At 55.1% G+C, this 14,424-nt stretch overlaps 1 protein-coding gene across 18 annotated transcripts in view; it reads left to right on the plus strand.

Annotated features, from left to right (window-relative positions):
* The window catches only part of DYSF (dysferlin), a 201,459-nt gene that overhangs the window by 176,051 nt on the left and 10,984 nt on the right, over positions 1-14,424 (plus strand). For all 18 annotated transcript variants that reach the window (XM_045549836.1, XM_045549833.1, XM_045549840.1 and 15 more), the window contains 10 exons: positions 703-831; positions 1,152-1,307; positions 2,844-2,935; positions 4,480-4,650; positions 5,359-5,501; positions 7,557-7,696; positions 8,808-8,896; positions 9,132-9,227; positions 9,641-9,782; positions 13,890-13,989. In XM_045549836.1, the coding sequence (XP_045405792.1) occupies positions 703-831; positions 1,152-1,307; positions 2,844-2,935; positions 4,480-4,650; positions 5,359-5,501; positions 7,557-7,696; positions 8,808-8,896; positions 9,132-9,227; positions 9,641-9,782; positions 13,890-13,989 (1,258 nt within the window). The remainder of the gene's footprint in view (positions 1-702; positions 832-1,151; positions 1,308-2,843; positions 2,936-4,479; positions 4,651-5,358; positions 5,502-7,556; positions 7,697-8,807; positions 8,897-9,131; positions 9,228-9,640; positions 9,783-13,889; positions 13,990-14,424) is intronic.

The raw sequence follows: 14,424 nt of genomic DNA on the forward strand, positions 1-14,424 counted from the left end.
GTTGCTGTGAGCTAGGCTGATGCCACGGTACTCTAGCCCAGGCAATAAAGTGGGACTCTGTCTCAAAAAAATAAAAAAATTCCAAAACACTGATCTAACAAATAACCATTGGCTGTTGGAGAGGAGACAAGTAAATAAATTGAGTTAACAAATTTAAAATGGTGCTCAAAAGATATACTTGGCTTGATATTTGATACCATTTTCATTGGACATACTGTACAGTGAGCATTTTTGCTTGAATTGCTGACCTGTTAATTTTCCAGAGTTGTGTCTTAGTCTTCAAATGAAAAGTTGATTAAATTTTCATTTCTTTGTTTGTGATCTTATTCTCTTAGAAAATGCACCACTCATGTCTATGATGACTCTCGGGTACCTAGAATATTTATTTGATTAACCAGAAAATCCTCGTCCCTAATGGAGTTGAACAAATGTCTTCTTCCCTGTTGCTCCTTTCGCTGTGGTTTTCTTTCCGTCTCTGCCTTTGTTCCTTCTTGGTTCCCGCTGTTCCCTCTCTCCACCGCTCCAACCTGCCTTTGTTCCTTTACTTTGTTTTTGGTCTTCTCCCTTGTTTTCTTCTTCTCTGTTCCTTCTCTTCACTCTCACACTGTCACGTTCCCCCTCCTTTTCCTGTTTCCTCTTCCTTTGAGGTCCTCTACTTTCTCTCTTTCTCTTGTCCCCTTCTCTCATCCCCACGTGTGGCAGGTCTATGACACACAGCTGGAGAATGTGGAGGACTTTGAGGGCCTGTCTGACTTTTGTAACACCTTCAAGCTCTACCGGGGCAAGACTCAGGAGGAGACGGAAGATCCATCTGTCATTGGGGAGTTTAAGGTAAGTCCTTGTAGATGTGTCCCTGACCCAGGTGGGCCTAAGACTGTGGTGTTGCAGCCACAAGTGAAGGGAGAGGGGTGCCAAGTGCAGTGGTGACCCTGGTGCTGATGTTGGTGGCCGTGTGGGTCATGCAGGTGGGGATGTTGACAGTGGTAGTGATGTTGCTGGTGTGGAATCTGACGGTGGTGATGGGATGGCATTGGGCTTGGTGATCTATCTCCTAGTGACGATTCTGGTAGAGATGAGAGTCATGGTCACGATGGTGATTGTGTTGGTGACAGTGATGGTAAAACTGAAAGTTAATCCCTCATTCTTTTCAGGGGCTCTTCAAAATTTATCCCCTCCCGGAAGACCCAGCCATCCCCATGCCCCCAAGACAGTTCCACCAGTTGGCTGCCCAGGGGCCCCAGGAGTGCTTGGTCCGTATCTACGTTGTCCGAGCATTCGGCCTGCAGCCCAAGGACCCCAATGGGAAGGTAACAGTCCCAGAGCCCTCCCGTCCCCCAGAACTGCAGGCTCAGGTACGAATGCCTGCAGAATCTGGACACAGTCTCTGTCCCAGGGAGTTCACAGCAAGCTGGGAAACCAGACAAACACATACGAAACTAAGATGTGACTGAATGGAGTTCTTTTAAGGATCAAGTGCTCTAGGAGGTCGGAGCAGGCCAAGTCAGTACAGGACTTTGGAAAGACAGGGAAGGCTTCCTGGAAGAAGTAGGACTCTTAAGGCTAGATAGGAGCTTTGATAGGCTAGTAGGAGGAAGCAAATAGTATTTTAAGAGGGGTCAAAAGCATAGGCAAACATTGAAAGAAGATTGCTTAATGTATATCTAGAACAAGGATCAGGCATAAAGATAAGTAAGATGGAGGCTATAGGCTGGGAGTGGACTTGGCAGGGCTTTCCGTGCTGGGCGGGAGAGAGCAGGACCAGTAACTGCTGTGTCTCGCCACGGCGGAGCCAGAGGGAAAAGGTGAAACCCGTAGCTCTCATTCTGTCTGTACTTAAAATTTTGATATTTTGTTCATCACGGGCTGTTAGCGTTGATTTTAATTTTTAAAATGTTGCATTAAAATATTTTTTTATTTTGAAAACTGAATATTTTAGCCCTCCCTTAAATTTCGAGCCCAAGACAAGTGCCTCAGTTGCCTCACCCTAGTCCTGGCCTGAGATGGAAAAGGGAGATCTGGAGGAGGGAAGGAGTGTGAAGCCATGGGGAGGTGGCAGGGGCGGGAGACAGAGTAAAGTTGGGAAGGGAGAGAAGGAGGAAAGAAGAGAGGCAGGGCTGGGGGACAGTTCGAGTTTGCAGGTATTAGGCTACTCTCTCCTTAGGCAGGTTTAGGCCTAGCTGTGTCCTTGAGCTGGGGGTGGGGTGGGGGCTTACTGTCCCCCCTCCATAGCCCTGCCTTTCAAGGGCGTGAAGTCATGAGATCACATGGCAGAATGGAGCAGTCCTCAGCCTTGGCAACACCAGTGGCCTCCAACGTGTGGCCGTGGCCAGTGGGTTGGTTTATGCACTTAAAGCCTTCTTGGTGCCAGACTAGCTCTGGGCACTTTCTAGCCCAGTTGCCGGGAGGCTGGCGGAGGGGTGCTGCTGCTCGCAGGGGGACATCCCAGGGAGACTGGCCTGGGTAGCTTAGTTTGACAGACTCCGACCGTCTCTCTTCCCTTCCACGTGTTTAAGCAGAGGTCACAGAGAGGACCCCAGCCTGGCCTCGTCATACTGCTGTGTTTCTGAGGACATGGGTCCTCCCCTCACTCACTTCTCCCAGCGAAGCGGCGGGTTGGGAGGCTGCAGGCACCCCCTTCCCATTGCTGGAGCTGAGGCCGGGAGCCCAGGCGGGGGCCAAGTGGTGTGGTGTGCTGTGCAGGGTGGGGCCTGGCCCGGCAGGACACAGTCCACACCACACCTTCCCAATGGCTGGCACCTCACTGCATTGGGAGGCCCCGACTCAAGAAGCCCCACAGGCATGCTGGGAAAGCGATTTCACTTTCGTGTGTCTGTCTCCTTCAGTGTGACCCTTACGTCAAGATCTCCATAGGGAAGAAATCAGTGAGTGACCAGGATAACTACATCCCCTGCACCCTGGAGCCTGTATTCGGAAAGTAAGTGACGCAGGAGCCAATCTGGTTATCCACAGTACAGTGGGGGGGATGTGACCGCCACGGGGATGTCCCCAACTCCTGGAGCAAAACTGTATTCCCTAAATCTTGCATGTCTATGGGGTTGCAGCCTCAGCCAGCCCTTCTCTCCTAGTTGAGCACAAACAGTTACCTCTAAGATCAGAAATCTATATGGAAGCTCAGAAGATGCATTTGCTAATTCTTCTTTTTTAGATGAACTTTTACTTTGGAATAATTTTAGATTTATGGAAAAGATAGAACAGAGTTCCTGTACGTACACCCTTTACTCAACTTCTCCCACTGTTAACATCTTACCTAACCGTGGTACATTTGTAAAAATAAAGAAATTGACAGAGTGTATAACTATGAACTAAATTCCAGACTTTATTAGGATTTCACCCATTTTTTCACTAATGCTTTTTTCCTAATGTCCCAGGATCCAATCGGTATATATTGCATTTAGTAATGATTCTCTGTAAGTGCCCCACGTGTGTCTGTAGTGACCGCTGGAAGAAGATTGCAGATTCAAGATGGTAAATTGAATCTTGAAGTCTAAGAACAAGAAAGGAAGGATTGATGCCGATTGCATGGGAGCAGCTCCCAGGCATCCTGATTTGCTGCTTGGATGTGAGCTTATTTTGGCAGAGAAGGGAGAATTGCAGAGGGAGTGTGGTGACTGTTTCTCTAGCACCTGTAGGAGTAGATGCCTGATGTTCCGATATCATCTCGCTGTCGGGACCCCTTGAGAGCCCCACGAAGCAGGATTTAAAGGGCTCCAGTCTGGCCTTGTGGTGGCCCCTCTCCTCCCAGGAGGTCCTTGCGTTCCTGGCCCATGGCTGGGCGTGCAGCTCCTCCCAAATGCGGCCCCTGCTCTCCTCTCTGCCACAAGCTGCTTTAGCTTCCTTGAGCTGACATGCGCCAGACCTGCGTCTGCCGCTCGCAGGGAACTCATTTCAACGGGAGAAGGGAGAATACCCTGACTGTTGACCTCCACGGCGGGTGGAAGTCTCAGATACAGCAGGAGCTCTCTTCAAAGAAATCTTTTCACAAATACCCCCTTCATCCCCCCCAGAAGTAGGTGTGAATGCCCAGAGTCCAGAAAGTGGGTCTCTTGGTAAATCCCAAAGCTCTGGCACCTGGTTCTGGAGTCTCACATCACTTGTCTCCTGGTGTTGTGGTAGAAACTTCGGTTTTAAAGTTCTGTTCCAGTTCATTCTTTCATTCTGTGGTCCATCTGGCAGGCACCTGCTGTGTGCCCAGCCCAGTTTATCTGGGATAGTCACACACACACACACACACACACGCACACACACACACACGCACACACGTACACACTCGCTCTCTCAGACAAGGCCAGGACGGCAGTGCTGCGCACAGGGTGCTGTAAGAGCTACAGGAGCCCTGAGGAGGGTGGCCTCCCTGGGATGGCTTTTGAGCTCCTGCCCCTCCTCCCACTCCCTGGAGTCCCCCCACATGTCGGGCAACACCAGCGAGCCTGCGGCGTCCTGCCGTCTGCCCTCCTGCAGGATGTTCGAGCTGACCTGCACTCTGCCTCTGGAGAAGGACCTGAAGGTCACTCTCTATGACTATGACCTCCTCTCCAAGGACGAAAAGATCGGGGAGACAGTCATCGACCTGGAGAACAGGCTGCTGTCCAAGTTTGGGGCTCGCTGTGGACTCCCACAGACCTACTGTGTGTATGTGCATGGGGGCTGGCTGCTTCTGTGACAGCAAACCGCCCCTGTCTCCTGAGCACTTACCATTGCCAGCCCTGGGCTTAGCACTCCCCTGGCCTTCTCTCACTGAATCCAGTGGGGGTCTTGGCCCCATTCCACAGATGAGGAAATCGAGGCCCAGAGGTGTTATGGCTTGTAAGTGGTGAGATTAGGATTTGAACCTATTTGTCTAACTCTAAGAACCTGGCTCTCCATCAGGTAGTTAAGAGCCAGTTATCTTTAATGGGCCACAGGGGGCCTGTGGAGGGCTGGGCACCTGGAAACAGAGGGAAAGAAGGAGGAAAAAGAGGAAGGGAGACAGGTGGTTGGACACATGGCCCCAGCTGGGAATTCTGTGCTAGTTTCTGTAAGGGGAACTCATGTGTGGACAGCACCCCTCTTCCTTTCATTGTGGAACTTGTTTAGGTCTGATTCTCTAACTCTGGAAATTGGCAACATTAAAGTTCCAATTCCATGCATACTTAAACAAGTCCTTATCTCTCTGGACCTCAGTTTCTTCATCTGTAAAATAGGAGTGCCCAGTCCTGATGGGTGATCATTCAGGGCACCCACTGTAAAAATGAAGGGTGGAGTGCTGCTGTGTGTGGGGGTGCACATGTCACTGTATGCCCCTCTGCCCTCGTCAGTGTCCTCTGAGTGTCTCCTCTTTGTCTTGTGCTCGGGCCTCAGCTCTGGACCCAACCAGTGGCGGGACCAGCTCCGCCCCTCCCAGCTGCTCCACCTCTTCTGCCAGCAGCGCAGAGTCAAGGCCCCTGTGTACCGGACAGACTGCGTGCTGTTTCAGGACAAAGAATACACCATTGAAGACACAGGTGAACTTCTGCGTGACCCGAAACCACAGTGGGGCTCTCCCTCTCTCTCCTTGTCTCCCATCAGCCCTCTCCTACCATCAAGGGCCCCAGTGAACATAACCCGCATGCGCAGGCTGTGGCTTGGACCTCTCTGGGGCAGTACAGATGGGCTGCACTTGCATTTGGTTCTTTGGGGACAGTACTTACCTGTGATACCACTGTGAAAATGAGAAGTCAAGGTAGGGCCAGGCTCAGAACTCAATCCAAGGCCAGGTCGGGGCCCATCCATGTGCAAGATTGGAGGTAAGTCTGAAGCCAGTGTCAAGGTCAGGTTAAGATCAGTCTCTTGGCTTTGAGTGGTCAGACTTTGATTGGAGCTTGGGATACAGCCCACCTCTGAGAAACAGTTTTCTACGTGAATTGTGTGAGCCTGCCAGCTTGTCCTTGACGGTACCCTCCAAGTCCCACCCACAGCCTGTGCACCTAAGGCGTCCAAAGGGCAGGCAGGAGATCCTGCACCCCGCCCCCATGCACCCCCGCCACCCAGTTCTGCACAGGACTCTTGCCTGGAAATCCTGCCATGTGCTCCCTGTGTGTCTGAGACGCCCACAGGTCTGTGTCACCCACCCAGAGCAGCTCAGCCTCCCTGGAGGTGTTTACAGGCCCAGCTGGCCCCTCACCTCCTAGTTGCTTTAGCGTGTTTGATGTCAGAGCTGGTGCCAAGGTTATAAAAGGGAAATGATGGCTTTGATGCCCCATCCGCCACCCCCCTCCTCCTTCTCGTTCTGGTTTTCTGACTCTCCCAGGTCGGGGCTGCCCCAGGCCTGGCCATTAGGCACCCCTGCCCCCACGCTCTTTTCCTGTAGAACATGCATCTGTTTTTGGGGCAGTCTCCTTTCCTTCTACTAGTCTGTGAGCAACTGTAGCACAGGGACCGGGGCTCATGGTCATAAAGTCTAGGAAACGAAAGCCAGAAAGCTAGAGACGGTGAGGTCCAACATCTGCCTCTTTTCACAGATGAGGCTGTTGAGGCCAAGAGTGGTTAGTGACCTGCCCACAGTCACCCAGCCAGCCAGGAGCAGAGCCAGATTCCTCCTCTGGTGCCTTGCCTCTTTGGGGTCCCTGTTAACGTGGGCAGGGCAGGTCTGATGGGTTAACGTGTGTCTATGTGAGAAGCTGTGTTCACGTATGTGGGCACACCTGGGTGTGTGTAGATGCATGTGGACCACCATCACCTGCCAAATCAAGGCGCCAAGTTCATGTTGCTACCTGGTTGGCTGGCTGCTCAGGTCAGGACTACCCCTCGTCTTCTCCCCACCCGCAGCACCAAGCTTTGATCCATCCCTGGCAGGGAGGAGCTGTACTTGGGGAGCCCCAGAGGCAGGAAGGGGTGTTCAGGCCTACTCATGCCCCCTTCCTAAATGAGCATGTGGATTCCACTCCCTGCTGCCTGACTGTGTGGCTTTTCCACACTTCAGGTGTTTCACCTGTAAAATGGGTATAGTTACAACACTTAGCTTCTAGGGGCCTTCTGAGAATTAAATGTACTAATATCTATAAAGAACAGTGCCTGGCACATGGTTCCTGCTCTAGAAGTGTTTGCTGTTATTGCTATTATTTTAGCTACTGCTACTAATAGAATGATTTCCATGAACCAGAGAATAGTACTAACAGTACTAGGATGGCAGATCTGGGAGTAGAGGGGGTGAGGCTCAGAGTGGGGAGCAGTCAAGGAGGGCTTCCTGGAAGGAGTGGGCTTTGGAAGACAGGAAAGATTTGTATTGGTGGAAAAGAGGAAGAAGAACTTTGTAGAAGAGGCTTGGTATTAATGGAAATGATGGCAATAGGGAGTCTGGATTTTAAGCCTCCCTTAAAATTTTAAGGGAGCCCATGGGTAGCAAGATTCCCCCTACAGAAAGTGGGACATAAGAACAGGTGTATCTGGCCTTGGGTGAGGCTGTGGGGCTGGGGGCTTCCCATGACCCTTAGGCAGCCCTGCTCAACCTGCTCATGGGAAGCCCTACCATCTCTCCCTCACCTGGCTCCTGCAACTTTTCTGTCTTCTCTCTGGGGCAGAGGCTGGCAGGACCCCAAACCCACACCTGGGCCCAGTAGAAGAGCGTTTGGCTTTGCATGTCCTTCAACAGCAGGGCCTGGTCCCGGAGCACGTGGAGTCACGGCCCCTCTATAGCCCATTGCAGCCAGACATCGAGCAGGTAGGACATCAGCCCTCGGGCCCCAGGGTCCTCGAACCTAGATAGCCCCACTCCAAGGACATCCCAGAGGAACCACTGGGGACCTTGGGATTTGGCCAGTCCCTCCTTGACCCATTTCTTCACAGTCTGAGTGGCTACCGCTGTTGACCTGTGAGGGGATCGCTAGAGCCCTACGTCCCCTAGCTGCCTCCAGCCATCAGAGCCTGGGGAACAAGTTTGAGCCGCTTCTTTCATCCCTGTGTAGGCCTGGCCTCTGACTTCCGCTGGTCATTTGCTGTTTCAGCCTGGCCTCAGGGTGCCCCCCGCCCGACCACCGTCTGTCAGTGACTCAGTCTCAGATGTCTGGCCCTGTGCTGGGCTGCAGCGATTGGGGTGGGGGAGTAAGCACAGACAGCAGGCTTGGGACAGTGACCAGGGAAGTCTTCCTGGAGGAGGTGAGCTCAGAGCTCGTTTTGGGAAGAGAAGGAGAGACAAGGTTATAGCCAAAGAGAAAGGCCAAAGTGAGCCATGAAGATGTTTTGTGAATACCAGATGACATCATCTCTGTCGTCTGGAACTGAGTTCTCTCTTCCCTAGGTGGTTTGGCTACCAGCCTCCCCCACAGTAGCATAGCAGGTGTGGAAACTGACCCTGCAGAAGTGACTTAACTAAGTCACTTCAATCCCTGCTCCTTCTTCTCCGAGATGGGACAAAAATCACACCTGGCTTGCAGAGGAAGAGAGGTCTGAGGGGCAGGCAGGGGGAGTGGTGTCCTGTCAGGGATACCTTCTGAGCCCTCCATGGCTAAGCCATGCTTTTTGACTCTCCATGACTTTGCACATGCCATTCTCCTGGCCACCGAGACTCAGCTCAAATATCACCATCTCTGAGAAGCCTGCCCTGACCCTTGACCCCCAAGCACAGGCCTAAGCTGGTGGCCTGTGGGGCTGTGGCTCTGCAGTCAGCCCTGGAGACCCCTGTGTAGGGTCCCTCTCCTGTAGGGCAGTGAGCCTCTCCCTTGCGGGGCTGGGGTTTCTCTGCCCTGTTCCCCAGCGTCTGACACAGAGCAGGTGCCTGGTAACTATTGGTTGAAGGGACAGGGTGGCAGGAGAATGGGCTCCTGTCTCCACAGGGGAAGCTGCAGATGTGGGTCGACCTGTTTCCGAAGACCCTGGGGCGGCCTGGACCTCCCTTCAACATCACCCCACGGAGAGCCAGGAGGTGACTTGCCCAGCGGCTCGGAGCTGGGCTGGGTGGGGGAGCGGGGCAGCCGGCTGTGGGTGGGGGAGGAGGTCGCTCCTCAGCCCCAGAGTGCAGCTCTGGTTCGGGTCTGGCCGAGGGTCCAGCCGGGCTGGCATCTGGTCTTCTCAGATGAGCAGGCTTCTGGCTTCTCAGCCAAGGACCCACCACCCGTTGGTAGGACGTCCATGCGGATTCGAGTCATTGTTCCCCCCAGGTTTTTCCTGCGCTGTATCATCTGGAACACCAGAGATGTGATCCTGGACGACCTCAGCATCACAGGGGAGAAGATGAGCGACATTTATGTGAAAGGGTAGGGAGCCACCGTCCCCGCCCTTCCCGGCTCACTGCGTCCCCTGTGCTCCCCCTGGGTCTAGCCCCCTGTGGGCCTCGGGTGCCGGGACCGGCAGAACGAACAAGTTTCCGAGGAGGGCACCCCGGGTGGGCCCTGCCTGTGGGAAATCGCTCTCCCACCAGACGTCCTCGCTCACTAAACCTTTGGTTGAACTTGAAGTTTTGAGGATGCCCCTCAAGAGCGGCTGAGAAGTTACTACATTTTCAAATTCGTGGCACATTTTGTACATCATGCAGATTTCCCGGGGATTATTTTTGCAATATAATTTCCCAGTTCACTTACCTTCTTAATTCCCTGCTTGCCTAAGCTGAGGATGTACACTGTGTTGGGAATCTTAGTGAGAAATGTTCTCTGCTAACATGTCTGTCTAGCTGGATGGTTGGCTTTGAAGAACACAAGCAAAAGACGGACGTGCATTACCGCTCCCTGGGAGGCGAAGGCAACTTTAACTGGAGGTTTATCTTCCCCTTTGACTACCTGCCGGCCGAGCAAGTCTGCACCATCGCCAAGAAGGTGATTGTCCTTCCTTCCCGGTGGTGCCAGTCCCAGGGCTTACTAATGTCAGCGTGACCCCCTGACCAAGTGACAATCGGGCTGGCATTACAACCTCAGTGATGCCCCAACACCCTTGGCTACCACTGCCATCCCTGCACGGCACCCACCACCACTGCCCGTGTCACCTCCACTGCCCATCTCTGCCATGTCACCGTTACAATGTGCCATCATTCGTGGAACTATCGCTGCTCCCACCACTGCTTTGTTTGCTACCAAATCATCCCCTCAGCCCGTAGACCCCACTTCTCCATTCTCTTCCTCACTCTTTGCCGTCACCAGCAGTGCTGCCGCCCCATCACTTCCGCACTGCCACACAGTGCCATGTCCATCATATGCAGCTGTGTCTAGATCCTAAAATCACTGCCCTCCTCCCTCCCCAGACAGACGAAGCAGCAGGAAGGGTCACTGGGTCTGAGTGGATGGCCTGGGAAACCCAGCACGGCCTTCAAGGGGGCAGAGGAGCAGACCCCATAGGGGAGCTTCCCAAGAGGGCCAGCCTGGCCTGCAAAGTGTGCTGCTCATAGGACTGGGAGTGCTTGGCTGAGTCCCTCCTGATTCCTGGTTTCCAACATCTGTGTCTGGTGCCTGTGGTCACTTTCCAAGCTGAACAGTCACCGGGAGTGGCTGCCCATCCGGTCCTGAAGCTGTTGCCTTCCTCTCTCCACCCCTCACCTCTCTGCTGTGTAGACCTGGTCAGCATGGGCCCCAGGGCAGAGGTGGATTGGGAGCCTCAGTGTCTGTGTCTCATCTGGGCTGTCAACTCTTACCCTGAAATGGGCGGAGCTGGAGGGCCCCTGGCCTGCTCCTGGTGGCCCTGGGCCTGCCCTGAGGGAGCACAGGAAGGGCTGCTGCGGGCAGGGAGGGCCTCAGGAGTGCTGAGGTGCTGACACCTCGTCCCACTCGGCACCACTTTCCACACCAGGTGCTCCTGCTCGAGGGGTGACTGCCCCTCTGGTATTTAGGTTCTGCTCCCCGATTCCTTCTGAACTGGCTCAAGGCTGCAAGCCTACAAGCTGTGACTCTTCCTTCTGTCTGAAGGAGAGAAGGGAATGTGCGGCAGACTTCAGTGCCTGTAGCTCTTCTTGATTCTCTCCCTCACATCCTCTCCGCGTGACCCTTCTCCGCCCAACACTCGGGGTCCTCTGCACTTTAGAGAAGCCAAAATGATCTGCTAAACATTCTGAAAGCATCAAACAAAAGAAAACATGGATTAAACAGGGTTAAATGGGTTATATAGTGCAGGGATTGCTGTGTGGTCACTGCCAGAAAGCAGAATTTAGCAGCAGGGTCTGTGAAGTCCAGGAAAGCCTGGACCCTCTGGGGTTCTGTCTCGCTCGCCTTTGCTCAGTGCTGTGCTCCCTTTCCTGTGGACTCGCCCAGGAGAGCGAGGGCTGGGGACGGAGAAGGGCCGTGCTTCTGCACAGCGTCTCCAGGGCTCACCCGCAAGGGGCTTGCGTGGATGGGGAGCCCAGGCCGAGAGGTGTGGGAGGTGGGGCAACCTGTTTTTCGGGGCAGGTGGAAGTGTGGGCAAGGAGTGGCAGGAGGAAACGTTTCTGGGTTTTTTCTCTGAAGTAAGAGGAGATAATTTGCCACCGTGGCAGGTGATTTGAGACAAATGGAAAAGCCTGGAAATGCTGTGAGGCTGAGTGAGAGAGGGAGGGAAGCAGAGAGAGGGAGGGTGGGAGTGCTCGTTGGTGGCACGCAGCGGTACCTGGCAGGTGTGCAGCCCGGTGGGGGCTGCTGACTAAGAACTGGCGGTGTGGTGCGCTGTAGGCCTGCTCAGGAGGAAGGAGCGAGTGGGCTGACCTGCACTGGGGAGCCAGAGGAAGAGGGGGCCTGGGGACTTGGAAGGAGCAGCTTGGCCTGAGGGTCTGGGCCAGACTGGGAAGGCTGAGAGGCCCCAGGGGGCCGGGGGAGAGGGAGGAAGAGTCAAGGAGCCCAAGAGGAGGCTGGGGGTGGTCAGAGGCGTGGGAGGCTCTACATGACACCAGGCTCTGGGGAGGGGACTGGAGGTCAGAGAGGAAGTTGGGAAACAGAGTCCAGGTGATTCTGAAGTCACCCAGAAGGCAGAGCCAGTGGTCCCTCTGAGGGAGAAGGGACCTGGGAGGCAGGCAGAGCCGGCCCACAGTGGGGCACCAATTAGCTGGTCTGGGCTGAAGGGCTGAGCTGGGGGTGGCTCGGTGCAGGGGCCCGGCACGGCCTCTGGGCCCTCTAGGCCTGCTGCAGAGCCAGCCTTCTGCTGTGGGGTTCAGGGCTTCTGGCAGGCAGGCCCTCCAGGGACCCCATTAACCAGACGAGACTGTCGTAAAGTACAAGGTCTCCTTTCATCCGGCTGCTTTGAACCACCACTGGTTGCCCGGCCGGCTCCCCACCTGGAGCCCAGCACGCCCACTGGGGCCTGCCTGCGCGTCAGGCACCCACCCTGCAAATAAACAGCTAGTAAAAGGGCCCAGGCCAGGAGCATAATGAGCGCCGGGGACCTGGGGGGGCTCGTTCCCCAGGCTGGAGCCCCAGCCCAGCTGCTCCCACCAGGGGCCGTTTGAACCTCTGGCTCATTACCGAGCCCATAAACCAGGCCGGCCAGAGGAACGGAGGATGCTGGCGGCCCGTGCAGGCGGGCCTGCGGAGCTGGCCATAAAAGCTCGCCAGAGGAGGGAGGCACCTGCAGAAGGGCTGGGGCCCAGAAGGGGAGAGGCACCAGACAGAGGGCTGGGGGCAAGGGGCCGGCGGGGGACTGAGCCCCTTCCTCAGTCTGGGCAGCAGTCCGGGCTGTGGCTGGGTGCTCGCTCCTCACGGGGGCAGCGACCATGGTCTTGGATTCTGGAGCTGGCTAGGATCTGCACGGCCAGCCTCTGAGGCTGGGGTGGCCACAGCAGGCCCTGGCCGGGTGGCAAGGCTGTGGTTACTGGGCACCCAGGGCCAGACAAGCCCTGTGTTGTCAGCAGTGCCCCTCGGCTCCCTGTGGAGCCTGCCCCCGGCAGAGTTGGGCCCAGGGTGCTGCTCTGACCTGGCACTCGGGACCTGGCACCTTCTGTCAGCAGGATGGTCGGAGGGCTTCCCATCCTTGCCGCCCGCCAGGGACAGCTGCAGTGAGAGAACAGAGAACAAGCTGGCGTGGACAGGAGAGCCCCAGTGACAGTGCTTTGGGTTACGTGTGGCTGGGCCTGGGGAGGAACCCAGGACTCCACGTGTCCCATCCCACACCCCTCACTTGCTCCAAGAGGTCTCTGTGGGAAGAAGCCCAAGATAACCTTGTTCCAGGTGGAGCTGGTCTGAGGGCGGTGAGGTGGGGCGAGAAGGGCCCCTCTCGTCCCTTGAGCAGGAGAGGGGAACTTCCAGCGCGGTGGGCTTTGGCTTTGTCCTGGGGCAGGCCTTAGAGGTGAAGGCCTTGGGGTGCAGAGGGAAGAGCTGGGGTCCAGGTCCCAGTGCCAGCTGCTTACAGCTGTGTGCTGCTGAGGGGTCCTGCTAGTGACAGCCAGGGGAGGGTGGGATCCCCTAGGTTCTCAGCCAGCCCACCCTGACCCAGAGATCAAATGTGCAGAACAGAACTCTGGAACCTGACTGCCTGGGTTTGAATCCCATCTTGTCACTTCCTAGCTGGGTGGCCTTGGACAAGTTACTTGCTGTGGTTTCCTCAGCTGTAAAGATAGTATCTCCTCCCTAAGTTGTTCGAAGGTTCATCGCGGGAGAGGGCTGACACATAGGCAGTACGATGTTAATATTATTGTTATGAGTGGTCAGACCTTGGGCACATTCCTTTAACTTCTTCAAGCCTATCTTTTATCATTTGTAAAATGGGAGTGATAACCTTGATTTACAGAATTGGGAGGATTAAAGGAGCCATCATGTGTGAAGTGAGCCTGCCTGGTACCTTCTGGGCCCTTGCACATGGCCTTCTGGGATCTGCCCTTCCCAGTCTTCCCATCAGGCCCTGGCTCTGGCAAGACTCTGGGAGATGCCCCATGCCACTGCCTCCTCCAGGCAGCCCTCTGGGCTGGACAGGACCACTGCCTCTCTCTCTAACCTTGCTTCTCTGCTTCCTTCTCTGCTCCTGCTCTGGGTCAGGATGCCTTCTGGAGGCTGGACAAGACTGAGAGCAAAATCCCAGCGCGAGTGGTATTCCAGATCTGGGACAATGACAAGTTCTCCTTTGATGACTTTCTGGGTGAGCATCGTTTCCCATCAGTTCTGCACATCTGGGACCCCCACTGTGTATGTGCCACTCTTTTGGACCCTTTGGGAAGCCTGGCAGGAGGGGTGGTCTTACTTTCTGCCCTCAGGGATCTCAGGGTCACAGGGTCCCCAGTGCTGAGTGAGGTGCGTGACACAGAGCAGAGTCAGAGTGATGGCAGTGGCCTCTGGGGGTGGTCCTGTCAGTAGAGGTGGCATTAAACCCTGGGCCACGTGGGGTTGTGGGACTCACGTAGGAAAGGAAGCCAGGGAAGCGTGGGTTGAAGCCAGTGCAAGAGTGTGCTGGTTGTCGCCAGCTGTTGGCCTCACGCACTGCAGGATGCCCCCACCCCTGCTGAGTGTGGCCACAGGCTGAGCCCAGCGAGTGAGGGGCTCAAGTCATTCTTCATCCTTGCACCTGATCGCTGAC

The sequence above is a fragment of the Lemur catta genome, chromosome 4 (assembly GCF_020740605.2).
Source record: "Lemur catta isolate mLemCat1 chromosome 4, mLemCat1.pri, whole genome shotgun sequence".
Lineage (NCBI taxonomy): Eukaryota > Metazoa > Chordata > Mammalia > Primates > Lemuridae > Lemur > Lemur catta.